At 38.2% G+C, this 26,815-nt stretch overlaps 1 protein-coding gene across 2 annotated transcripts in view; it reads left to right on the top strand.

The window, feature by feature from the left end:
* Positions 1–26,815, top strand: part of RIC1 (RIC1 homolog, RAB6A GEF complex partner 1) — a 129,026-nt gene that overhangs the window by 86,567 nt on the left and 15,644 nt on the right. For both annotated transcript variants that reach the window (XM_063455100.1, XM_063455101.1), the window contains exons 8-20: positions 1,597–1,685; positions 3,155–3,299; positions 4,917–4,965; positions 5,428–5,580; positions 9,734–9,934; positions 17,840–17,878; positions 21,121–21,231; positions 22,529–22,618; positions 22,822–22,982; positions 23,437–23,575; positions 24,020–24,136; positions 24,900–25,628; positions 26,387–26,545. In XM_063455100.1, the coding sequence (XP_063311170.1) occupies positions 1,597–1,685; positions 3,155–3,299; positions 4,917–4,965; positions 5,428–5,580; positions 9,734–9,934; positions 17,840–17,878; positions 21,121–21,231; positions 22,529–22,618; positions 22,822–22,982; positions 23,437–23,575; positions 24,020–24,136; positions 24,900–25,628; positions 26,387–26,545 (2,182 nt within the window). The remainder of the gene's footprint in view (positions 1–1,596; positions 1,686–3,154; positions 3,300–4,916; positions 4,966–5,427; positions 5,581–9,733; positions 9,935–17,839; positions 17,879–21,120; positions 21,232–22,528; positions 22,619–22,821; positions 22,983–23,436; positions 23,576–24,019; positions 24,137–24,899; positions 25,629–26,386; positions 26,546–26,815) is intronic.

Below are 26,815 nucleotides of genomic sequence, written 5' to 3' on the forward strand. Positions count from 1 at the left end.
TCGGGTATCCCCATCTGTAGGATATTTGGTGGTTGCGCAGAGTCTTGGTTATGTTAATAAACTCCCTTCTTCTTGCCATGGTTGCTGCAGACAAGTCGGCATACACGCTGATATTCTGGTACGGATCTGGTAGTTGGTCCAGTTTTCTTGTCGCGGTTAATATTGCTTCCTTAGCTTTATAATAGTGGAAACGCACTATCACATCTCGTGGTGTGTCGGCTGTGAGTCTTGCTGGTCTGGGTAGCCTATGTACCCTGTCCAATGTCCAAGAGGTAGCCTCGAGGTGTGGAACCAGAATGGCGCATACGGCCTGTAGGTATTGTGGGAGGGCCTCTGCAGATACTGAGTCTAGTATGCCTCGGAATCGCAGATTGTTCCTGCGAGATCTATCTTCCATAGATAATTTTAGGGTGGCCTGTTCGTCTTCTAATCTCTGCAGTTGGTCTACCACATAGTTATTGGCTGAGCAGATTTCTTCCGTTTTGGATTCTAAACGGCTTGTGCGCTCACCCAGTTCCTGGATGTCTTTTCGGATTTCTTTGGTGATTTGTTTGAAGTCTGATCTCAGAGATTCTTTTAAAACTTGCAGCATGGTATGTAGGCTTTGATTAGTAACAAGAGCTTCTCCCTGGGGGATTTGCACTCCTCGTCTGTGAGGTTGCTCGAGGTTGTATCGTCGCCATCTTGTTTTTGCCGCGGGCGATCTTTTTTGTTGGGACGGATCGATTCCGCCAGTTTGAGCTGCTTGGAGGGTGCCATGAGGGTTAGGATGATTAGTGCTCCCGGTGGAGGTATATTTTGTGCTCTGTAGGCTCTTTATTTGTTGCTGTAGGCTCGGCGGTTCACGGAGCTCGCTCGTCTTGCGACTACTCCATGCGGTTGTTGGCCACGCCCCCCCCCCCCTGCTGTTTTTCTTTTAATGTAACTAATCAGCATGAGGTTGGTTACTGGCTTGTTATGGAGGCTTTGCATTACTTGTAAAGTACATAGCAGAAGTGTTGTGGTGGGGAAAAAAGTGTGGATGAAAACCCCTTCCACCTGAAGTAAGTGGATAGTTAATACAATGCTAAACACAAATACACACACCAGTCAAGCAAGTCTTATTTGTGTTTATATATATATATATATATATATATATATAATCTCCAAGAGGAACACAATTAGCCAGATTAATGCTTCACAGGTAAGTAACTTGTATTTACAATATAGTGTGCTTAACATTTCAGTCTTCACAGGGACTTTCAATATCTTTTTGAAAGCCCCTGCGAGAACTGAAACTTTGACACTTATGTAAATAAGTTTGTTACTTACATTTGAAGCATAATTCCGGCTGAGTGTGTTCGTTCCTCTTAGGTAATATATTTTGGCTGGGATACTGCACCATGGTTGAAACCCCATTAATTCATCTAATAGAGTGCATGATCTTGTGGATTGGTGTGTGTTTGTATCACACACACAAACACACACACACTTTCACCTATTCTTTTTAAGAATTAGTAGCCCTAGTACTTGTGATTGTGCATTTATAATGAACATGTATATGGAAGTAAGTGTTATTTATCTGTTTGGTTTTTTTTTTGTTGTTTTTTTTTACAGCGGCTCTGTCTTGGTGTACACGATAGATAATACCACAGGAGCTATGCAGCTTTCTCATAAATTGGAACTTACTCCAAAACAATATCCAGGTAATGTTGTTTTATTTTTTGGTTACATTGCAGTCCACTGCCTTGGTATGGTTCCCCTAATTCACTCTCTTGTAACCAAAGACAGTAGTGTTAAGATCGAGCACTCACTTTTGTTTTTACTTAAGGTTGCAAGGTCTCCTGGATAAATGTAGGAAAATAAGCAAAAAAAAAAATGTCCAGCACTCCTTATATGCTATATAAAGACACCTCGTTGAAATGTTGCTGATTTGCCAATGAAGAAATACAATTTTATTTCACAATAACTATTGCAGAACTTCTTTTTTGCTTATTACCTTCTAACCAAGTAATACATTATTTGTTCTGGTTGGTTCTCTCATTATCATTCCACACTAATTCAGGTTCAGTTAGAGGTGGCAAGCTCTAACCATGTCTCCATGTATTTCTCTTTAGTATTTCTAACCTTCTTTCAGAGCCTCATATGCCTTCTCAGTGTAAGTAGGGGAGTTTTGCCTTGATTCAGAAGGAGAGGTATGTGCCACATAAGGCTGTTTAATTTAAAACCTTGAATGGGGTTTCTCTGAAATAATGGTTCACAATGAATGAAAAAGTAGATGAACCAAAGCTAAATTGAGGCTAAAATCATTTTATGAAGTGTTTATAAAAGAGACAGTGGAATGTGTTGTTGTTCCCCTATCTGACTATAGACTCCCTTATCATAAGGTGAGGTTGACCCACACACTAATGGCCATGATAAACATACTGCCCCCACTTAGGATTGCCTGCCCTTAACAGGCATGCTGTTTTCCAGACTGAGGTCTTGTTTGCAGAAGATAACCCCAGATACTATTACAAACGGCACTGATGTGGCTAATAAGTTGCCACCCCTAAGGGTATGTGAGTGATGTCGTGACCAACCGAGCGTACCACGGAGAAAGTTCCCATGTACCATACGGCCCACTCTTTCGCACTAGCTCTTCCCTCCTATGTTGTTATTATAAGACACTTGCATTGACTCCTTTTAAATCAGTACTGCTGACACAGTGTATTGTATTGTACTGTTTATTTGAAAAATAAAATATAAAGATTGTCAAAAACAGGGTAAATTAAGATACCTGGGTCTTTGGTGTTTAGATGCGACTGTCTTTACTCGTAATGTTAAAGGGACACTTCAGGCACCAAAACAACTTCATCTAAATTAAGTTGTTATGGTGCCATGAGGCGCCCAGGCTTACTCTTGCCTAAGTGGGGTTAAACGTATGTGAACTTTCTAACCACAAAATTGCCTATCTCGATCTCGGCACTGCAGATTGAGTTGTTATGGTGTCTAAACTGTCCCTTTAAGGACTGTGGAAATGTTGTGTATCTTTTACATTATCTGCACTCTCATGTGTATTACAATATCTGTACAGCCAGTTTGAACCTGTTTTCACATACCCCATGCTTTTTACATATGTTTGGCTTAAATTACTTTAGTAAACTGTGATTTTTTTTTTTTTTGTTCTTACTAGATGTTTGGAATAAGACTGGAGCTGTTAAGCTGATAAGGTGGTCACCTGATTACAGTGTTGTCATGGTGACATGGGAATGTGGAGGCCTTTCCTTATGGAGTGTTTTTGGTGCGCATCTTATTTGTACTTTAGGAGGAGACTTTGCGTAAGTTCAAAATCCTTGCCAATATAGAAGTATTCCACTGATGCTTTGTGAACTTTAAAGGAAATTCTTATTTCATCTATATGTGGTGCATAATATTTTATAAAGATACAGAAGGGAGCTTAACCACTACTTTGCTGATCACACATATTGATATTCATCTTGGACTGCCTACTTACAGTGCACCCATATAAATCATAATAATAGGTAGATATCAGAATAGATATATTGCGCAGACCAGACTTCACGGGATTGCATTCCTTTCCATTGCTCCAGGTCTGGTGTAGGAAATCAGAAGGATAAACCTTACTTGCAGGAATGAAAACAAACAGCCCCTATTCCACAAAATAGTTGTATACATTTTTTTTTTTCTGTAAAGTTACTTTTATTATTTATTTCAGTATACATTTGACCAGTAGCCAAACCTTTAGAATTATTTTTCAAGAAAATATAAATCTTCCACTGTTTTTTTTTTTTTGGAACTATTAAACATAAAGGTTGGTGTTTTGCATATAAAGTGCCTACATTTTCTCTATCTTCCATTAGCAGATATTACTCAAGAAATATATATATATATATTATTTTATTTTTGTAATATAAAAAAAAAAAAGTTTATGACCATTTAAAATGTCCCTTTTTTTTGAATAGCTGTGAGACTGGCACTGCACAAACTTAAACTGTAAAATTCCACAAGTGCATTGGAATGCTACCAGATCCAGCTCAAATGCAGAAAAAAATGGTATTCCTTTTAGGAACCCTCACTTAGCAGAACATATTAAAATATAGAACCGGTTAGACTCCCTATTAAAGCTACACTCTAGGCACTATAACCATTTCTTCTAAATAATTTAGTTATAGTGCAGTGATGGCTAACCTTGACACCATAAATTGTTTCTGGACTACATTTCCCATAATGCTCAGCTAGCTTTTAGACTCTTGTAGTGCCTTGAGTTCTCTGCTGCTGTCCCTACATTCAGTATTTAACCATTAGAAACCGTTTAACACTGTCCTGATCACCCACAGCCCATCCCCTACTGGAGGGTGGGTTAAAGTCAGCACTTTGAAAAGTGTAATAGGAAAGCTACTGCAGCATATTGATCTCATTTTGAATTGATTGTTTTGCAAATGGTTTATAGGTGTCTTATCTATACAATACATAAAAATAATGGATCATTTTCAGTTTGGTTTACCCTTTAAAACTTAAAGGGACACTATAGCCACCAGAACAGCTACAGCTTAATGTAGTTGTTCACATGAGTCCATCCTTTCCCCTAGTCATACTGATTCATACCAGCAATGGGCGCTGTGATAGGCTAAAAGCAGTTAGCAGGCATTCACAGAATCCCATTGCTGCCTATATTTATGCTTCCTCATTAACCCAAGAGCACGTAGGGCATGGGCTGTTGGAGACTCTTGTTTACAGTGCCTACGGTGTCCCATTTTGTGTGTTCTGATGTTTATTCATAGAGGTTAATACAATGTCTGTGTATATCTGTAATTTTGCATTTTTGTTGTATCTTGTCTGTTTGAATCATGTTCAGACCATTATTCTTACTTGAAATCTTCACAGGCCTAAACTAAATCTCAAAGCTAACCTTTAAATTTTGATTGCCGTTTTAGCTACACAGCAGATGGTACCAAGAAAGAAACTCTTAAAATCAGCTCTATGGTAAGCCTTCCCATTGTGTGTGTGTGTGTGTTTAATTTATGGGTGTTTTGTTTTTGCTAGGTTAAAAAAACTAAATATTTACTTTGCAGTCCCCCATTTTCACTGGTCTCACCTTTAATAAATCAGTAATTAGATGTATTTGGTTTCATCCGTGTTCTAAATTGGAGCTTTTTTCCCCACTACAGTGTTGCCCTACATACATGAATGATAAGCTTACCTAAATGAACAGAGACAGCCTTAATACTTGATCTTTTAATTTCTGTTGACAAGTCAATTGTATATTTTAATCTTTACACTGACCCATGATTGCTGGTTTGCTTAATAGAGCACCAAGACTTTATTTTAAAATGACAATGTACTGTTGTTAAATCCACACATTTATTTATACAAGTCTGAAGTAATCTACTCAGGTTACCAACTAGCAATAACACAATCCTATTGTCTTGTGTTTGCACTTTACAGAGCTGGGGCACAGAAGGTTACCACTTGTGGGCAATCGCAGCAGATTCCTCACAAATTTCTGACCATGGCAGGAGTGACAAACCCATACCTCAGCAGGCTGGAATTCTACAGTTTCAGTTCATCAAGAGCGCACTCACTGTGAACCCTTGTATGGTATGTCTTTTTTTTTTCCTTCAAAAAAATGAATCTATTTTTTGAAAGCAGATTTTGGTACGTTTACAACCCAGAGTATTGCATGACAAGTAAAATTGTATTACACTGATTTGTGATTATAATTTTTTTTTAGTTTCAAATATGACACCAACAAAATCAGGAAAGGTTTCAGCGTTTGTAGTTCAGCTAACCGCTTTCTTAAAGAACACTTCAGGCCTCCAGACAACTTCTGCCCATTGGAGTGGTCTGGGTGTCAACTCCCACTACCCTTAACCCTGCAACTGTAATTATTGCAGTTTTCATAAACTGCAATAATTACCTTGCAGGGTTAAGTCTTCCCCTAGTGGCTGTCTACTAGACAGCCACTAGAGGGCACTTCCGGGATCAAAGCCCAGATTATCTGTGCTATAGCATCGCTGGACGTCCTCATGCTGTGTGAGGACCTCCAGCGTCGCTAAAATCCCCATAGAAAAGCATTGAAAAGCATCAGTCTTCCCCGCCGGCTGACTTAATGAAAGGGAGGAGCGGCGGCGGAGGAAGAAGCAGCGACGTGGGACATGTCGCTCCCTCTGATAAGTGACAGAAAGGGTTTTCACCCCTTCAGCAACCGGGGATGGGAGGAGGGAGGGAGAGGGGACCTGCAGTGCCAGGAAAACTGATTGTTTTCCTGGCACTGGAGAGTCCCTTTAAGTATAAAGCGGATATCTGAAATACAACTTCCAGATACGCCTGCTCTGTCCATAAAGCTCTTGCTGTGCAGAGATTTATGGGATAAAATCAGCACTTTGAAAAGTGTAATAGGAAAGTTACTGTAGCATCTTGGTCTCATATAGAATTGGCTTTTTTGCATATTGTTAATAAGTGCCTTATCTAAACAATACATAAAAATAATGGTGTTTTTTTTTTTTTTTTTGTGTGCACAGAATAAACAAGCAGCCTTGGTACGCTACAACAGCGGTATCAAGGTATAGAGAAGTTCACTGTACAATATTGGTTTTGACATTTGTTAGTCAGGCACATTTTTGTTGTAAGAAAAGAAGATTTTCATCAGTTGATTGCTCTCTTAGTGTAAGTAAGCTAGTTTAGCCTATGTGTCAAGAAGGAGTGGACAGAGGAGTGACAAAAGAACATGAAAACGTGGCATGCACATTTGTGTTTATAATAGATAGTGAGATGTATGTGAGCTGTATGGCTATGCAACATACCTAGCTAGGTGATGTGTAGGTAGGTACGCTGTCTGCCTATGTACAAGTGCTGCTGGCTATTTGATCACATTGCTTGCTACGTTAACACTTTTATGACTTGCTATGGAACTGCACAAGTTAGTGAAGTTTAGACTAAACAAGCGTAAACGAAACAGGTCTAAGCTAAGCATGTGTGGTATATTGGATAGTTCAAGCGTATGGCATGATACATGGCAAGGTAGATAATCTGAGAGGTTGCTAGGTTATGCCGTCCGCTCTGCCTCTGTCTGCGAGAGGGTTTGGTAAAAGAGTCCTGCGTAGGTAGGGCTGTCATGGGCTGCGGGTAATCAAGCTAGCCCCTCTTGCGGGCAGTCCGAACAATTATCCGATGCCTCTACGGGGGTCGCTCTTTTTAGGACTCAGTTCGTGTTGGGGAGTGGTGTGGCGATGTGGTGGCGGGGCGCCCCTCCAGCCCCGGGGTTGTGAGAGAGCTGGTACTTTTGTACCACAAACCTGGGGTCCTGTGGTATCCAGGGTCTTCCCTTTAGGGATGGTGCGGTGGGCATTGGTGGTTGGCAGTGTGGGGCTCCTATGGTGTCTTCTAGCCCTCCGCTTGTGTGGCCGGTACCTTCTGGTCCAAACCATCTTTGCTCTCAGCCCAGGTGGGCAACGTGTGCTGGTAGTGGTAGCTGGGGACAAGTTTGTGCCCTTGAGAGGAGACTTCTGCTCAGGTAGGTTGTGTGATTGCAGGAGGAAAGCGGCCGTCTTTCCCCCACACTCTCTGGTAGGCCGCACCTCGTTGCCTCGGTTCCCGGGCGCTTGGATAGTTAATTCTGGTATCCAAAGCTGCGGGTGAGTTTTCTCATCTTGTAGTGCTCCCTGGGTGCCTTTTCCTGGCACTTGGTCCCGAGAAATCGGCGAGTTTGTCGCGCTGGACCGGGAGCTCATGCAAGGCACGTCTGACTAGCTTGCTGGTCAGGCTCCGCCCCCAATAATGTTTACCTCATTAAATAATGTTTACCTCTTTAAAACTTAAAGGGACACTATAGTCACCAGAACAACTACAGCTTAATGTAGTTGTTCTAGTTAGAATAGTCGGTCCCTGCAGGCATTTTCATTTGAACACTGCCTTTTCAGAGAAAAGAGGCATTGCTGCATGGACATGGAGCATTTACGATCTCTGCTAATAATGTAAGTTTTTCTAAGGGTTCGGGAGGGGGGGGTTAAATTGTGGTTTAAACACTATAGGGTTAGGAATACATGTGTGTGTGTCTGACCCTATAATGTTTACGTAAGTTATGCAGGTGCTTGGAGTGTTCCTTGTAATATACATATTGTTAAAAAGAAATTAGAGCTATTGAGCTAACACCATTGATTTGTCTTGCAGTGTAATTTATGTATTTGTTACTAAATCTCAACTGCATCTTGTGCTCCCTCAGAGTCTTTACCCTTAAATTTTTTTTAACCTGATTGTGTATTGTTTGGAGGTGTTCTCTCTCCCCCCCCCCCCCCCCCCCATTTTGATGTATTATAACTTATTTTTTCCTTTAAATTTGTTTTCTTTTAAACTTTGTTGCGTATATTGCTGTTTTGTACCTACATTAACGGCATGGTGGGCCAAATTTCAGACTTGGGTTTTATGAGTCAGTAACTTTTTTATTAACATATTAAATACGATAAATGTATGGATATGTGTTTGACTAGGTACGGAAGATGACATCTTTTAAACGAGTTCCATTTGCCCTATTGGAAAGTCATTGCACTGTTATTAACATTAGTTAATGTTTGAGGCTGTAGCACTCAAATTTGTGCAGGGATATTCTCCTTGAGCTGCTGAAGCGTTCACGGTGTGTTCACGTACGTTAACCCCTTAAGGACACATGACATGTGTGACATGTCATGATTCCCTTTTTTCCCCAGAAGTTTGGTCCTTAAGGGGTTAAACAAAAAGATACATCCAACGCTTTATACAAATGTGATGGAAAAACACTTATCTTAATAGATAGTGATAGCCTTCTCCAGGAATATCCCAGACTATATTCCTTTCTATATGGTACAAAAAGCAGCAAGTATATTGGAGAGTGTGGCTGTAGATCAACAAATGAGATTAGGAAAACACAAAATGAACATATATAGTGTAACACTGTTTTGTAAAAAGTAAATAGCGCAGACACAGATTGCACTCACAAGATGTTGCTGCTCACTGTTTAGTAGACATGCCCCTACTCGTGGTATAGAGAGTAGGGGCATAATTTACTAATACTAAGTAATCTTTACTGTTAGTAAATTTGGCTGAAAGACCAATTTAGGTCTTTAAGCCTTTTAGTAGATAACTCCCTAATTCCCACGGTATTAGGGAGCTATCTACTAAGCGGCTGCAAGATGCAGCCACAGCACGAATAGGATCGGAGTTTCATTCATTCAAATGAAATTGCGATCCGGACAAAGTCCCGAATTGCATCCTAACACGAATGGAGAAACTCTTCGTCTAAGTGACAGGACGTTCGGCAATACTGACAGGAAGCATTGTGGGAACAGGGAGGAAAGCTAAGGATTGTGGGAAAATTGCTCTGACCAGCGGAAATGAAGCACACTTTGCTCCTCCGCTGGTCAAAGCTGGTCAAGCGGCGGAAACCTCCATAAGGCAAAGAGTCCCTACTTTGTCTTATGATTTTAAAGAAAACTAAAGACAGGAAGAAAAGAACAGATCCTGAGAGAGTGGGAGAAGAGGAAGAAATTGAGGAAAGGCAAGTTCGGCATGACAGTGCCGCTTTAAAAACAAAACTAATTAAAGCCATCAAACATTATTGCAATGTTAATGTGCTTGACAATTTGTTACAAGACTAACTTCAGCACAATATTTCAGCTGCTAAGCCCATCTCCATATGCTATGCACATTTTGTTACAGTTCTGGGGAAATTATTTGGCATTCTGTAAGATTCAGAATTTTTTTTTTTTCTTTCATGCAGAGTAACCAGGAGCAGGTACTTCTTCAAGGAGAAGACCGTTTGTATTTAAACTGCGGGGATGCAAGTCAAACTCAAAATGCAAGAGTTCCAACACACACTGAACAGAAGCCTCTGTGTGACCGGAATCCTTTCCCTGGAGGGAGTGTAGTTTCTCAGGGCCTGAGCACTTTACTAGGCCATAGACACTGGCATGTTGTGCAGGTAAGGGAAACAGCTTGATTTGAAACGTATGTGTATAGTCTTTTGATGATCACCATTCTAAACTGTGACTATTTAGATCCAGCATTAAAATATTGTTGTTTTGTGGTTTTTTTTGCAAATCAAAAATTGAACATTAATGTCTATATAGGAAATCATATATTTTTTTCTGATTTTCTTTCCCTTTTATTTGCTTTTCTTGTTTTCCCACTGGCTAAGCAAGGACTGATGTAAGACTAATTAGAAATTTAGAAATAAAATCGAGTGCAGCAGTTTTTTCTTCCCAACTGCCAAAATATGCAGTTCTATGAACAGCAAGGATTACACCATAACCAATTCAGCTTGCTGTCTGTGTAGTGTTTGGGCACTAAATGTTTGGAGATATTTTTCATTTGTTACAGTTGGAGGTTTCATTTGGAGTTGTAGCTTCAGCCACCCATGAAAAGAGTTCCAGGTCATGGACATAGGCTCTACCAAGGGTATAACTTAGCCAATTTTATTTATTGTGTAGATAATTCACTAAGCATTGAATTGTGGCTATGTGTAAATTAATAGTACCTGCAGTATTGTTGCTATCAATTTGCAGAGCTGTTACAATCATCCTAAGTGATAAACTGCTTATGGAGATTAGAGGAACTGTAATTTCTTCAGTGTATGCCCAACCTAATAGAGCACTAAAAGTTGGCTATTGGTTGTGCTTTTCAAAATTACATTTCTTTTATTTTCATTTATGTGCTTGCCGGGCAATTCTTCTTTAGATGTCTCAGCACACACACGTGCCAGAAGCATCTTGGAATCTCTACAACTCAGAAGTGTAGCAGTGGCAAGTACATTATTCATTTACCTCTGCTGCGTTATTCAGCCGAGCACACACTGAAACAGTGCTTCCTGGCTTTAGGGACCAAGGAACTGTCACTGCTCTGGACATAACACTTTCATTTAAAGGTGTTTGTGGGAAAACTGTTTTTGTCTGCAACTGCTGTTCATTGATGGACATTTTAAAGTTTTGTAAACTTTTATTTCTTATTACGACAACATCACTTGGAACGGACAGAAAAGCAGTGCATGATTTTATTTAAGAATGTCTCCTAAAGCCCATGTTCTTAATGGGATTAGTTTTAACTGTGTAGGTATTATGTACACTGTGCTTTCCGTTGGGTAAAGGCATTTTACGTCATTCCACAGCTGTGCAAATATTATTCCTTGCTTAACAACTACATCTTCAAAGCTTGTGTTGATTTACATAAGGTTTTGTTGGAAATTATTGGGTCTTTATATATCAAGTACAAAATCTATTCATTTTGAGCAAGAAAAAAAAGTTTCTACTAATGTTAAGAATTTCTCAAAAGTACTTTCATTCTTGATACAATGGAATACATGTTGTCATGAAAAAAACACAGATGTACTTGGATCTTTGTGACCAGCTGATGTTTGTTTGCTTTTTTTTTTTTGCATACAATTTGTATTTGTTTTAAAGGACCATTCCACACAAATAAAGCACTTCAATTTAATTAAGTGCTTTATGTTTAAGGAGTATGCTATCGTAATTGCTCTTCACGAAAGTGCATATTTCCATAAAATAGACACTTTTTTTAACTCCGTTAAGAAACGCCTCCCCAGCTTTCATGGCTGCCCCTGCTTCCATTCTGGCTACTTCTCTAGCAAGCTAAAATGCTTTACGTGTTATTTTAAAGGTAACCCTCTTAATGTGACTTAAATAAACTGTGTTAGGAATACAAATAAGTACTCCTAACACTATAGCGCTGGACTACTTATTTAGATGTCTGCCTCCCCCCACCCCTGGTTAGTAAAAGGTCCTAAACTTGCCTCTTTTAAATCAGTGTGCCCGTCTCTCAGTGACTGTCCCCATCTCCATGGCTGAGATCATCAGTTTTGATGATTTCAGCCAATCCAATGCTTTCCCATATAAAGGTATTGGTATGATGTTATGCTTACACAGCAAAATGCCACGCTGCGCCAATCAGCATCTCCTGAAAGAGATGCATTGAATCAATGCATATCTATGGGGAGTGTTCAGCATCTTCATATAGTATGGAGATGTTGAATGCAAGTGCTGTACAGTCTGAGTGACTGTCACTAGAGGTGTTACTAGGCAGCAATGTAAACACTGACTTTTGTATGAAAAGGCAGCATTTACATTACTAAGATTGCAGAGACATGCCATAGACACCTGCACCACTACATTAAGCTGTAGTGGTTCTGGTGGCAAAAGTGTGCCTTTTAAATGTGCATGTCTTGCTTTGAGCATTGCACTCAACTCATCGGTCAGTCTGGGGCCTAATAATTGTGCCCCATCTGACAGAGGGGACCCTCAGGTATCGAAGGATACCTGGGGCTCCCCTTTTTAAACATTGGCAGACTCGACATCAACGTGACACTGCATGTTCACTTAATCTGCAGTATTTCAATGGATTTAAAAAGCAATGTGCAGTGCTCTCCTTGTAAATCCTACATCCCTCCTTCATGCTCAATTTGCATTAAGCCCCCCTTAACTTAGAATGTTTTTTTTTGTTTTTTTGTTGCTATTCCTCCCTTCTACCTCCCTCACTTCCTCCCTCACCTGGCCTGCTTTAAAGCACTCACATGCAAGCTCTACGCCTGCAAAACTTATCTAATCACAGGGTTTTCTTTGAGAAGCCTCTGATTGGACTGTTTGGGGGCAGTGGTGATGTCATATCGAGGAGTTTCGCCTGGCGCTGGAAAACAAGCAACTTTTAAAAAGCTGCTTTTACTCTTTCAGTGGGCGGGGCTTACTAGAAATGCCCAATAGAACATTATAAGAAAATAAGCAGAACATATGAATGAAAAAGGGTTGGAGTAACCTTTAAAAATCAGAAAGAAAAAAGGGGATGAGCTCAAAGAGTGGACATGTTATGTGGAGCAACAGTTTTAGGTAACAGTTTCCTCTTCTTTAAATTCTTTCCAAAGATCCCATGTTTTATGATCAGCAGAAAGGGGTATTATACTTCAGTGATGTTGGTTCATTCATAAGCCTATTATCTTTGCATCTGAATATTACTTCTATAAGAGGTGAAAGACTAACCTTTAACCAGTATAGTGCTATATCTGTTAATGTTTTGTTAAAGCGGTTCTGTCACTGTTCAGTATTTCATAAAGATATAATCTAGTGATTAAGCTTGCACTGGAATTTTATTGAATTTCCAGCGCAATCAAAAGATACCAGTTTTTACAAAGATTTGCAGGCTAGCTGATAACACACTGGTGCCATTGTCGTATGGGGAGTTACACCTCCGGCTTTATAAAGTTCAAAATATTATAAAGAACGAGTTTGATTGTTTTGACCTATGGAGATCTTCATATCCAGAGAAACTGGATTACACTTTTTTCTCTAGAGTCCATTACTCATATTCACGTATTGATATGGTTTGGGGGGATATAAACGCACTAGAAAACTTAGTGAAAAGTGATATCAGGAACAATACATGGTCGGACCATAGTATCAACATATGGATTATGAAAGATCAGTGGAATACTAAAACTAGTACGACATGGAGAATTAATGATTATATACTTCATAATGAAAAAAAACAAGAGGCTCTTAGATCCCAGATAGAAAGATTTTTTTATAGATAATAAACGAAACTTCACATTCTAATAACTGGTGTACCTTTAAAGCCACAATAAGAGGCAGTTTAATAAGTATAGAATCGTACCTTAAAAAGTCCAAAAGAGAAGAATTAACTTCCTTATTAGATAAATTAGAGAAAAAATCTAAAGAGAACAAAAAACACCCTCAAGAGAGAACTCGGAGGCGATTGCTGAGATCAAAAATCAAATTAATCAAATCAAAATTGAGAAAAATATAAAGATAATGGAGAAACTGAAGCTGAAAGAATACAGCACAGGTAATAGAGCAGATAAACTGTTAACTAAGAAGCTGAGAGGAAAAATCGCCTCCAATAAAATAACTAGAATAAAGAGGAACGAAGAGGAACACATCTCCCCCAAATCCATAGGCCAATGCTTTAACTCATATTACAGTGAATTATATTCTCTACCAACTCAGGATAAGGAGATAGATAATTATTTAGATGGTATTAATACTCCAGTAATTTTAGAGAATCAAAAAACAAGTCTTAATAACGGCACAAGAGGTGGAAGAGGTCATCAAAAAGCTGGATAACAATAAAACCCCAGGCCCAGATGGATTTTCAAATCTATTTTATAAAACATTTGGAGATTTACTTATAAAACATCTAGTAGATCTATTTAATAACATTGTCGATAGGGGACAATTCCCAAAGGAAATGTTGAGGGCAAACATAATACCCATTCCGAAACAGAATAAAGACCCGGGAGAGGTGGAAAACTACAGGCCAATTTCCCTTATAAATACCGATGTGAAGATTTTTTCCGCAATAATAGCAAGCAGAATAAAACCGACTTTAGTCAATATAATCGACCCTGACCAAATAGGGTTCGTTCCGGGAAGAATTTCTTTAGATAATACAAGATGTATAACAGATATTATAGATTTAGCTAATAGAACAGAAACACCTATGACAATTCTAACTGTCGACGCAGAAAAGGCTTTTGACAGGGTCGACTGGGAATTCATGAGTAAATCCTTGCTGAAATTCGGCTACCAGGGTTGGATACATAGAGCCATAATGTCCCTGTATTCTGGTCCCTCGGCTAGGACAGTAGACCCTAATATATGTGCTGACTGGTTTAATCTCCATAATGGGACAAGACAGGGATGCCCGCTCTCTCCAATCTTGTATATTATAACCATGGAGATTTTGGCGATAAATATAAGATCAAACAATCTAATAAGTGGAATCACCACGAAACAAAGAGAGCTGAAATTAAAACTATATGCAGATGATCTGATACTTACCCTAACTAAGCCAGTTACATCTATTACTGCTTTTATGAAAACTGTCAAGAGATTTAGCGAAGTTTCGAACTATAAATTAAATGAAAATAAATCTATAATTCTTGATATTAACTTAGATACAGCAAGCAGAAATCATATAAGGGACAACTATAACTTTAATTGGGTTAATACCAGCACTCCATATTTAGGTATATTGCTGACAAAGAAAGCCTCAGATCTAGTGCAGGTTAACTTTCTAAGCTGTCTTAGAAATATGACGAATGCATTGAATAAATGGAAAAAAAATTAAATTACATGGTGGGGAAGAATGAACCTTATAAAAGCCTACCTTTTACCCAAATGGGCATACATGTTTCGAATGATCCCCTTAAAAATCACCAGACCATGGTTGGACATGATTCAAAATACGATTAATAACTTCATCTGGAAGAATAAGAGACCGAGAATTAACAAAACTCTCTTGGCTCAAAAAATTAAAGATGGAGGCTTGGGTTTTCCACGTATTATTGATATTTATCTAGCAAACAATTTTTTTTCATATATACAGAACTCAATTGAATAGTGTAACAAGGGAAGGATGGTATATCTTAGAAAGTGAGAACTGCCAAGTAAAGGATTTGAGTTCTATTCTTTGGTATAGGTATACAGACCCGAAACTACGGGTTATTAGGCAATCTAACTTATGTATAGAGTCAATATTAGAATTCTGGAAAGTAATAAAAAGAAAAGCTAATATGGAGAATAAAATTACAAACAATCTTAAAGTGGAACTACTTCCATATTATATTAAAGATTTAAGTATAAAAAGTTGGATCCAAAAAGGGATAACTCAAATAGATAATTTGTATAACAACGAAAAAATTAAAACCTTCTCACAATTAATGCAAGAATTTCAACTGTCAAACAAGGAACTATTTACATTTCTGAGAGTGAAAAACTATTTAACCCAAAACATTATAAGACACCCCCAAGAAGGAACCAAATTGATCTGCTCACTTTTAAACTATAAACAAATAGAGAAAGTTTCCTCCAAGGCAATGAATGCTATACTGAAATTGGAGGCTCCTCAGATTATTATTGCAAAACAAAAGTGGGAGAAAGATTTAAACATAATAATAAACAAAGAATTGTGGTGTGCAATATTACCCCGCACTTGTGAAATTATACACTGTCTGAATTTATTGGAAACTTTGTTTAAAGTTATTAACAGATGGTACCTCGTGCCCACAAGAATAGCTAGTATGTATAGTTCAAGTTCACCGATATGCTGGAGATGTAAGAGGAACTTGGGTTCCTTCTTGCATATCTGGTGGGAATGTGAGATCGTAGGCAAGTTGTGGCAGGAAATATTTAATTATTTAGAGAATCTTTTATGCGTGTCCATTCCAAAGCTACCTGAGAATGCCTTACTCCACCTTAATATCGATTCACTACAGCAAAAAGATAAGGTAATTTATATTCATTTCATGATAGCGGCCAAATTAAGTATAGTACGCAACTGGAAGAGTTCTTCTCCAATTTCCTTGGACAGGGTGATTTCCAAAGTCAAGTTTCAACTTGGAATGGAAGGTCAGTTGGATAGGGTTCAAGGAAGAGATCCAAAGAAGGTATACAATGCCTTCTGGTTGGAGAAAATGAAAGGAGAGGGTTAGGCGGAACTTGAGTGTACAACTATGCATGAATTAACCTATTTCCGAGGGTTTCTCATGCATATAATATAAAAACATCCACGGAAAATTAAAGTTAAAGAACTGGCTATCCCAGTAATCCCGTCGGCATGGGAAATGTTATGTGGTTCGCTGGGTATTATGCTGTATTTGTAAGAGGAGTTTTAGTGCACAGTAGGTAACTCCATAGGTTTAAACTCAAACTACTCCTTGTGATCGACTAAGCTATTACCAGGGTTAATCTCAGCGATTATTGTATTGTATTGTATTATATTTTTGTACAATAATTTATTATAATGACACTTTTTTGAATGGATACAATCTATCTGTCTTGTTGATACGATGTGATAAAACAATAAAAAAACTTTAAAAAAAAAAAAAGTTCCAAATATTAAAATGGGGGGAGCACTTTTTTTTCCACAGCATCTTTAGGGGGATATGGTAGAAACATTTAAATATATAAATGGAATCAACACAGTAAAGGAGGAGACTATATTTAAAAGAAGAAAAACTACCACAACAAGTGGACATCTGGAGTGGAGTCTTAAATTAGAGGGGCAACGGTTTAAAAATATCAGGAAGTATTACTTTACTGAGAGGGTAGTGGTTGCATGGACTAGCCTTCCAGCTGAAGTGGTAGAGGTTAACACAGTAAAGGAGTTTAAGCATGTGTGGGATAGGCATAAGGCTATCCTAACTATAAGATAAGGCCAGGGACTAATGAAAGTATTTAGAAAACTGGGCAGACTAGATGGGTCAAATGGTTCTTATCTGCCGTCACATTCAATGTTTCTATGTTACAACGACTGAGCTCAATTTCTCTTGCCATTGTAATTTTAATATTCTTAGAGCTGCATGCATCATTTACTTGGAGCACAACATATTTGTCTGGGACCACTAAATATGGCCAAACAGACAAAGAGGAGCCCCACTACATAGGTCTCCCTGGTGTGAGCAGAGATTTAACCCTGCTGACTCCAAAATGTCAGGATGTTCCATGCCATTCTAACCGCTTTAAAGCCCACTCTGTGGAAGATGCATGGAACATCTAAACGTCATTAACGGTTTAAATATAGAGACAATTGATAGACAGTGAGAATGATATATGTTGACACAGTTTCAAGACTTTCACGTGTCAGAGATGTGTCTGAATTATGCATGTCACCTAGCTTGTTTTTGATCACTGGGCCAAGAGTCCATTTTCATCTATGAATAAATAAAAGCAGGTGTGTTACTTAAAACCATTTGGTATTCGATATTGATTTTTGATCATTGTGTTAAGTTATTCATGATCTTAAAACTGATTTTTCCTTCTAAATGAACTTGCATAATGTGTTTTACATATTCCCATTCTTTCAGATACATAGCACATATCTAGAGAGTAACTGGCCAATAAGGGTGAGTTAAACTTTTTTGGTATATATATATAATATATATATATATATATATATATATATATATATATATATATATATATATATATATATATATATATATATATATATTTTATATGGTATAATGGTATACTTGATTAATTGGAATGCTTTTTTTTTTTTTTTTTTATGGCAAGTTAAAGGAATACTACTAGCAGCTTAACTTTTGTTTATAGATCATTGATTAAAACCGTAACCCTATGAGCATTTTATTAGTTATAACATTAGTTTTTTGTTGTGTTATAGAATTACATTGAACACCATTAACCTATAACAGTCATTTTGTGTGCTTTTTTCCCATTATGAGACACTCTGATGCCCAAATAAAAAAATCCCCGTTTTGTAGATATACCCCCCCCAATGAAAGAATGCATGCCTTTTTTAATTGGGAATATATCTAAAAACACCTTGCAAAAGCTGCAGTTCTCTTGCTTGAAGCCTTTGCAAGCCCTACTTCCCCAGCCCAGACCTTCTGTGGCTGTCCAATCACAGATTTTCCCAGTGCAGCTCAGTCTTTAAAAGCCAGGTGTTCTGGGCAATAGTTTTTCTGTTTTATATGCAGGCACACAGATTTAAAAGTTTTTGGAAGGGTGGTGCCCTTTAATAACCCGTATTCATGAATTTTAGCCATAATTGTAATCTATAGATCTCGTAGCTAGTGTGTTCATTCATTTCAACAGTCTGCTACTCCACCTGTTTTTTTTTTTTTTAATAAAATTATTTTTAAATCTAAGAAACACAGCAACAGTGAAGGAGAGAAGAGATCCCACCTCCACTGGAGTTGAGTGGGTTGTAGGGTATCAGGGCATAACTCAGGGATATAAATGCAAAAAGAGAAGAGACTGAAAATAAGGGATATTCTCCCAGATATCAGTCCCTATACCCTTAGGAAAAGGTTGTTCCACTTTTATAAGGCAATACAGTGCCAATTTTGAATGTAGGAAAAATTTTTACATGAAAATAATAAACCTTTATTGAGCCTCCTTAGGGGAGGAGATAAGTGAAATAAAACGTAATGCAAGTGTATTTACAATAAAATAAAATAAAGTGAAAACGTCTGCTGTTCTGATGGTTAGATAATATATACACCGCACTTAGGAGCTCCTGTTTGTAGCAACTGGAATTAAAGTCTACACTGTTGCTGAAACAGTGCAACAGTGTCTCAGTAACCAGTATATATTTGTGTGTGGATCGAACAGGGTCAATATTTGACCAACCAAAGTGACATAACTCAAAAAGAAAAAGAGAAACAAGTGCCACTTATTGGGCACTGGGTGATTAAACCCTGCCTGATCTGGGTATAGTTACCCCTCCGAAGTGTAAGGCACTTGTTCCTAACAAATGGGTGGGAGTTATAGCCGTATAAATAACATTGAAGGGAGAAAATAGAGCGTCTGGGGTAAATAGACGGAAGTATCACTAAACCGGGATACTAGCCGTTAAAACAGTATAACAGCCCCTATTTTGATGCTTTCTCACTTCCCTGTAAGCTCTTGATAAAGGCGCATCTTGGCGCCGAAACGCGCGTTGAGCTACACGGAGACCGCAGGGTCTGCCTTCCAATAACGTCTGTTCCTCTGTTCTGTCCTGGTGACTTGGGAGGGGGGTTTCGTTACCTTCAGCTATCCGTCAGGTCTTAGGCATAATATCCATCCGCAATCTGAGCCATCAGTCTACCACCTAGGAGCTGATAGGAGTTGTTAGCCATATGAGTATTAGACTAGCAGACTAATAGCTGACTCAATAGTGATTTACTAATATGTTTTGGCAAGATTGCCTTAGATCAGTGATTGCGAACCTGTGGCACGCCGGGCCCTCTCTGTGGGCACGCGGCCAAAGGTTCGCCAATAATGTAGAGTAGGCACCTGCCTGCCTGAAACGGCTGGCGCCTACTCTGCTTCCAGGACGGAAGGCAGGGGGAGGGATCTGTGAAGCAGCTCCCCTGTCCTCCCGCGCGATGCTGTGTGGAGCGTGTTACCATGAGTAATGAGTCTAATACTCATATGGCTAACAACTCCTATCAGCTCCTAGGTGGTAGACTGATGGCTCAGATTGCGGATGGATATTATGCCTAAGACCTGACGGATAGCTGAAGGTAACGAAACCCCCCTCCCAAGTCACCAGGACAGAACAGAGGAACAGACGTTATTGGAAGGCAGACCCTGCGGTCTCCGTGTAGCTCAACGCGCGTTTCGGTGCCAAGATGCGCCTTTATCAAGAGCTTACCGGGAAGTGAGAAAGCATCAAAATAGGGGCTGTTTTATTGTTTTAACGGCTAGTATCCCGGTTTAGTGATACTACCGTCTATTTACCCCAGACGCTCTATTTTCTCCTTTCAATGTTATTTTTACGGCTATAACTCCCACCCATTTGTTAGGAACAAGTGCCTTACACTTCGGAGGGGTAACTATACCCAGATCAGGCAGGGTTTAATCACCCAGTGCCCAATAAGTGGCACTTGTTTCTCTTTTTCTTTTTGAGTTATGTCACTTTGGTTGGTCAAATATTGACCCTGTTAGATCCACACACAAATATATACTGGTTACTGAGACACTGTTGCACTATCTGTTTCAGCAACAGTGTAGACTTTAATTCCAGTTGCTACAAACAGGAGCTCCTAAGTGTGGTGTGTATATTTTATCTAACCATCAGAACAGCAGACGTTTTCACTTTATTTTATTGTAAATACACTTTCATTAAGTTTTATTTCACTTATCTCCTCCCCTAAGGGGGCTCAATAAAGGTTTATTATTTTCATGTAAAACTTTTTCCTACGTTCAAAATTGGCAATGTATTGCCTTATAAAAGTGGAACAACCTTTTCCTAAGTGTATAGGGACTGATATCTGGGAGAATATCCCTTTTTTTTTTAGTCTCTTTTCTTTTTATTCTTTTTAAATCTAATCACAACTAAAAGGATTTTTTTACATAATGTGTGACAGGTCTACTTGAAATATACAGCGCATAATTGGTTGTTGTTATGTTTTGTTTTTTTTTGTTTGTTTTTTACATTTGCTATACATAGTTGACAAAAGATGAAGCTTTCAGGCCAAATAGCCCGTTTGTAAATGTTTTCCAAATTAATTTCTTTGTTAACCAAGTTATTTTTTTATTGAATAATATCCATAATGTGAAGTTTTATTCATTTGCAATAATAATCGTGTAATAATTAGCTGTGTATTAAAATAAGCTGTGTTTCTTATTTTAGTACTCTGCCATTGATAAATTTGGCCAAAACGTTGCAGTTGTTGGAAAATTTGGTTTTGCACATTATTCCCTTCTGACCAAGAAATGGAAGCTGTTTGGAAATATTACTCAGGTAAATACTTTAACGATAGTTCTCAACAATCCTATTTTAAGGTAATCTGAATGCTTTCTGAAGTCAAAGATGGAGCTGTAATTTAGCGATTTGATTAATTTGTTTACTAAAGCAAACTAAAGTAAACATTTTGTTCCTAATTCCCTGCAAATTTTAGTTATTTGAAAAATATCAAACCACAGGACAGAATTGGAAACCAATGAAAGCTAAATTTTAACAACTTTGTCATCAATGATGTAACATCAGACCTATGAGAGGGTTCAGTTACAGCTATTGATATCCTTGATCCCAAAAGACCATCTTTTAAAAACGTTTAGCTTTGCAAGACTAATGCACTCTTAAAAATATATGACCTGTTACTTAAAAAAATAAAAAATAAATAGATGAACATTCCTTGCATGTAATATCAGACAAAAACGTTAAAGGGACACTACAGTCACCCAGACCACTTCAGCTCAATGAAGTGGTCTGGGTGCCAGGTCCCTCAGGTTTTAACCCATCAGATGCAAACATAGCAGTTTTAGAGAAACTGCTATGTTTCATTTGGGGTTAATCCAGACTCTTGTGGCTGCCTTCCGGACAGCCACTAGAGGCGCATCTGCGACGCTAGAGGCATACTTCGCCTCCATCGCGCAGAGCGCCCATAGGATAGCATTGAGAAATGCTTTCCTTGGGACACTGAGTGCGCGCGCTGGACTTGCCGCGCATGCGCATTCAGCTCAGCTGACGTCGGACGGGGAGCTGACGTCAGTGGGGGAGGAGAGATCACCAGCGCCGAGCCTGGCGGGAGCACCCTCAGGGCACTATAGTGTCAGGAAAACCGCTTTGTTTTCCTGACACTATAGTGATCCTTTAAAGAAAAGTCTATGGTTGCTAGGCTAATGCGAGTACAATGATTAAAGGGATGTAGAAAAAAGAAGACTAAATGTGGGGAAAAACGTAAAAATAACATTTAAATCTGTGTTTAAGAATCACCATTTTTTAGGATGCAAATACATTAAAAAAATCATTATGGTATATATTAGAGCACCTGTGAATGTAAAAGTTAAATTTTATTACATTTTTATTTGATGCAGTGGTAACAGTTTGCGTATTTCTATGAAATCCGTAACGATATAAACGGAGTAAATTCTTCATAGATCATAAAATTAAAGGACAGTAATGGATGTTTGTTTTTGCAGAGTTGTATTTGTTAATGTACACTAATGTAACAAATGATCACAAATGTGCAGCTATGTAATAAGCAGCAAAATGTCCAGGCTCAGATTTGTTGTTTTTTTTGTCCCCTCTGTCACAGGAGCAGAACATGATGGTGACTGGGGGATTGGGATGGTGGAATGATTTTATTGTATTAGCCTGTTATAATATAAATGATCACCAAGAAGAGGTAAGAGAAAATACATGTCTTACATTATTTTTGTTTCTGTCAAGTTTAAGATTTGTGTTGTAATTCTTATAAAGATATATATATATATATATATATATATATATATATATATATATATATATATATATATATATATATATATATATATATATATATATATATATATATATATATATATATATATTTTATGATCTTCCTTTTAGCTACGGGTCTACTTGCGCACATCCAACTTGGACAATGCATTTGCACATGTCGCCAAAGTACAGCTGGAAACCCTTCTATTGAGTGTATTCAGAGACATGGTGATCCTTTTTCGAGCAGACTGTTCAATCTGCTTGTATAGTATTGAAAGAGTAAATGACGGGTGAGTCACTTCTTTTAACCTTTACGTTCTGTGGGACACATTACCATTGTCCAGTAAAAGTGTTCACTTTAGATTGGCATAGTTGTAGGTAATACATCTGTTCCTGATTCCAAAGTCTTCACGTTTTCAAATTTTATAATCAAGGGTTTATTATTCTAAAATCATATGTTTTGTTTGAATTCAGTGGTTTCTTCTCTCAAATAATTTGTACAAATGCCCCCTTTTTTGCGCTGCTTTCCTGAGTTGAATCATTGTCTAATTTTGAATGCTACACGAGAAGCCACAGTATCAATTTGGAGCTATATGGCTGCTGTGGTTACATAATTTTGATATTATTGGCCCCAAATAGTAATGTTAATATATTCAAAATGATATATATTTATATGCAGTAAATTGCAGTTAGTAGAATGAGGTAAGAGGATTTTTAATGTTTTTTTTTTCCTTGTGTCTACAGTCCTAATCCTACTGCCTTTTTACAAGTTCTACAGGAAGTTTCCATGTCACGTTACATCCCCCACCCGTCACTTGTAGTGTCTGTTACATTAACATCTGTGAGGACTGAGACTGGCATCTCACTAAAAGTGCCACAACAGGTAAATATGCAGCTTTTATTAGCCGTGTTCTCTGCTGGTTATAGGTAAACCGTATTCTAAAAAGTCTGTATGATTTCAAATATATTCTACTATTCATGGGGGCTTACAAATATGCAAATACATACGGTACTGTGATAATGTAAAGACTTGCTGAGAAGTCTTTGCAAGGCAGGTGCTCTGAGCAATCGCTGCCTCTTGAGTTTAGCTCCACTGAGCTAACCAAACCAGGAAGTAACAGGATTGATTATATCTTAGCAGTATATATAAAAGCTTAGCAAGCTTTTGCTTTAGGTGTTTGGCTTGTTTGTTTAACTACAGTGGTGCTCAGTGGAGCAATAAAAAGAGCACCAGTGGTGATTTGTAAAATTCAGTTCCTAATATGAAATACACATAATAATTAATTGAAATTGTAATGAGTTTGTTTTTTAATTTCATGTGTTTCAGGTTTGTGATGCAGAAAGCATTATGTTAAATCTGGCAGGTCAATTGATAATGCTGCAAAGAGATCGCTCTGGCCCTCAAATTCGAGAAAAGGACAAAGGATCCCATCAACATAAGCTTGTAAGTACCAGTAGTATTTGTGTAATGATGTGAGATGACCACATCTGTGCTTTTGATGCCTGTATTCTATAAACAACTTATTCAGTTTGATAAATAAATTTAATTTACGGAGTATAAAGTAGGCTTAATAATTACCTTCCTGTAGTATTCATTAAAGCTTCTTTAAGGTAATGAACAGACCTTGCTCCCTTTCAAAAGTAAATTTTCTTCTGAAAGGTAATGGCAGATAAAGCCAATTGGTACAAAAAAATGGTAAATTAGCTGGGATCTTGTGAGTTCTACTGGCATCATTCCCCATCATGATGGAAGTGATTATGCTGCTTGGAGATTGTAAGTGCAGTATTACAGGTTCTCAGAGGGGCATTTATTGGCTGAAGGTGCTCATATGACACTCTCAGCCAATGAATAAGCAGCAGGCATTCGACTTCTGCATCTTTGCAGAAGCTGAATGCCGTTTATCCACCATTACTGGGGACTCAGTGCCTGACTGGACCAGTCAATAGGGCAAATTGTTGCAAAACAGCTTGCCCAACTACTGGAAAAATGACAGCTGAGTGCACCTAGAATCATTACTATCACAGCAGGTTATGATGATTGAAGTAATCCTTTAAATTGGAATCTGATTCTTCGATGTAGATAATAAGTGTATGTATGTGTGTGTGTGTTCTCTCTCACCTGATTATTATTTATTTTTTTGTAAAGTGTTTATTTTCTAAAGTTGTACTTAATAACTTAATTTCTTTTGTCTGTCTGTTTTCCCAAGTTGCCTTTTTGTGCTCCAGTTGTGTTGGCACAATCTGTTGAAAATGTTTGGAGCACTTGTCGTGCAAACAAACAAAAGCGCCACCTCTTGGAAGCTCTCTGGCTTGGCTGTGGTGGAGCAGGCATGAAAGTCTGGCTGCCTCTGTTTCCCAGGGATTACCGTAAACCACATTCCTTTCTGTCCAAGCGCATTATGCTTCCTTTTCATATCAACATTTATCCACTTGCAGTCCTGTTTGAAGATGCTCTGGTTCTTGGGGCCATCAATGAAACTGTTGCTTATGACTGTTTAAACAATTTCAGTACTTCATCGGAACATTTGGAAGTCCACTTCCCTTTCTGTATTGTGGAGCGAACCTCACAGATCTACCTCCATCACATCTTGCGCCAACTGCTGGTCAGGAACTTAGGAGAACAGGCCCTGCTTTTGGCCCACTCATGTGCTGCTCTACCTTACTTTCCTCATGTTCTAGAACTCATGCTTCATGAAGTACTGGAAGAAGAAGCTACCTCCCGGGAGCCTATTCCCGACCCCTTACTTCCGAACGTGGCAAAGTTCATCACAGAGTTTCCTCTTTTCCTTCAGACTGTGGTACATTGTGCAAGGAAAACAGAGTATGCTCTCTGGAATTATCTTTTCGCTGCTGTAGGCAACCCCAAGGATTTGTTTGAAGAGTGTCTTATGGCCCAAGATCTGGACACAGCAGCCTCCTATCTCATCATTCTACAGGTAGTAACTGGTTATAATGAAATGCTAATGTTTTAATTTACATTGCTTTGTTTAAAAAAAAAAAAAAAAAAAAAAAAATCTGCTTTATAGCAGAGTTGACAAGCTATTCTATGCAAATAGATATGCACACATTATCATCTGATTGTATAGGATGTACTTCAGTTTAGGTATGAAAACTAAAATGATTAATTTGTGTTTATTCTTTGTGGTTTTCCATTTGGCAGGATGCCTTTTTTTTTTTCTTCATATTCGAAGGAACCTTTAATACTATGAGATCTGTGCAATACTGTAACAAGACACATTTTTGATGAGCTCTGTTTTAGTTTATATGTACTAATAGCCTAATTGATGCTCAAACATTTAAGTCAGCTACTTGTATAATTAGAAGTTATGGAGATTTCCCAAGTTATTTTTTTTCAGGATGTCTCTGATTTTATTGCAGACAGGAGGCTTACACTCATTTATTCTCTTCTTTTTTCTAAACACTGATCATGACCTTTATCCAGTTATATTCTGGCCAGAACAAATATATAGAAAACACAGCTTAGAATGCAGCTGTGAACTCCTATGTAATAGCTTGTATTTTTCTTGTGTTTTTTTCTGACTATTGCAGTGCACATAACCTTTTACATGCATATTACATGCAAAATGCTCTCAGTAAGTTTACACAGACATCTACATTAGGCAGGGTGACTATATCTCAAAACTCTGCTTATTTGGAATGAATGCAATGTGAATGAACATTTGTGGTGTTGCAGAACATGGAGGCCGCCGCGGTTAGCAGACAGCATGCCACACTGCTGTTTAACACTGCACTCGAACAAGGAAAGTGGGATCTCTGTAGACATATGATCCGATTTCTGAAAGCTATTGGCTCTGGGGAATCAGAAACACCTCCTGCTACTCCAACCACCCAGGTATGTGTTTTGTCTATACATCTGGTATAATCACAGTAGCTCAGTATCTGTTTAATTGAACACATTGTTGAGCACTGAAAACTGCCATAATGTGTAGTTTTCAGCATACAATTTTAATGACTGATGTTTAAGAATTTCTTACAAGTGTTTGTTGTGAATGTCAGTGTTGTACTGTGAGTTTTGTGAAGGAGATAAGATAATGCGTTATGTCTGTGTATCTGACTAGGAAACACACCTAAGAATGGGAATAACATGTTATAACAATAAAAT

The sequence above is a fragment of the Pelobates fuscus genome, chromosome 5 (assembly GCF_036172605.1).
Source record: "Pelobates fuscus isolate aPelFus1 chromosome 5, aPelFus1.pri, whole genome shotgun sequence".
Lineage (NCBI taxonomy): Eukaryota > Metazoa > Chordata > Amphibia > Anura > Pelobatidae > Pelobates > Pelobates fuscus.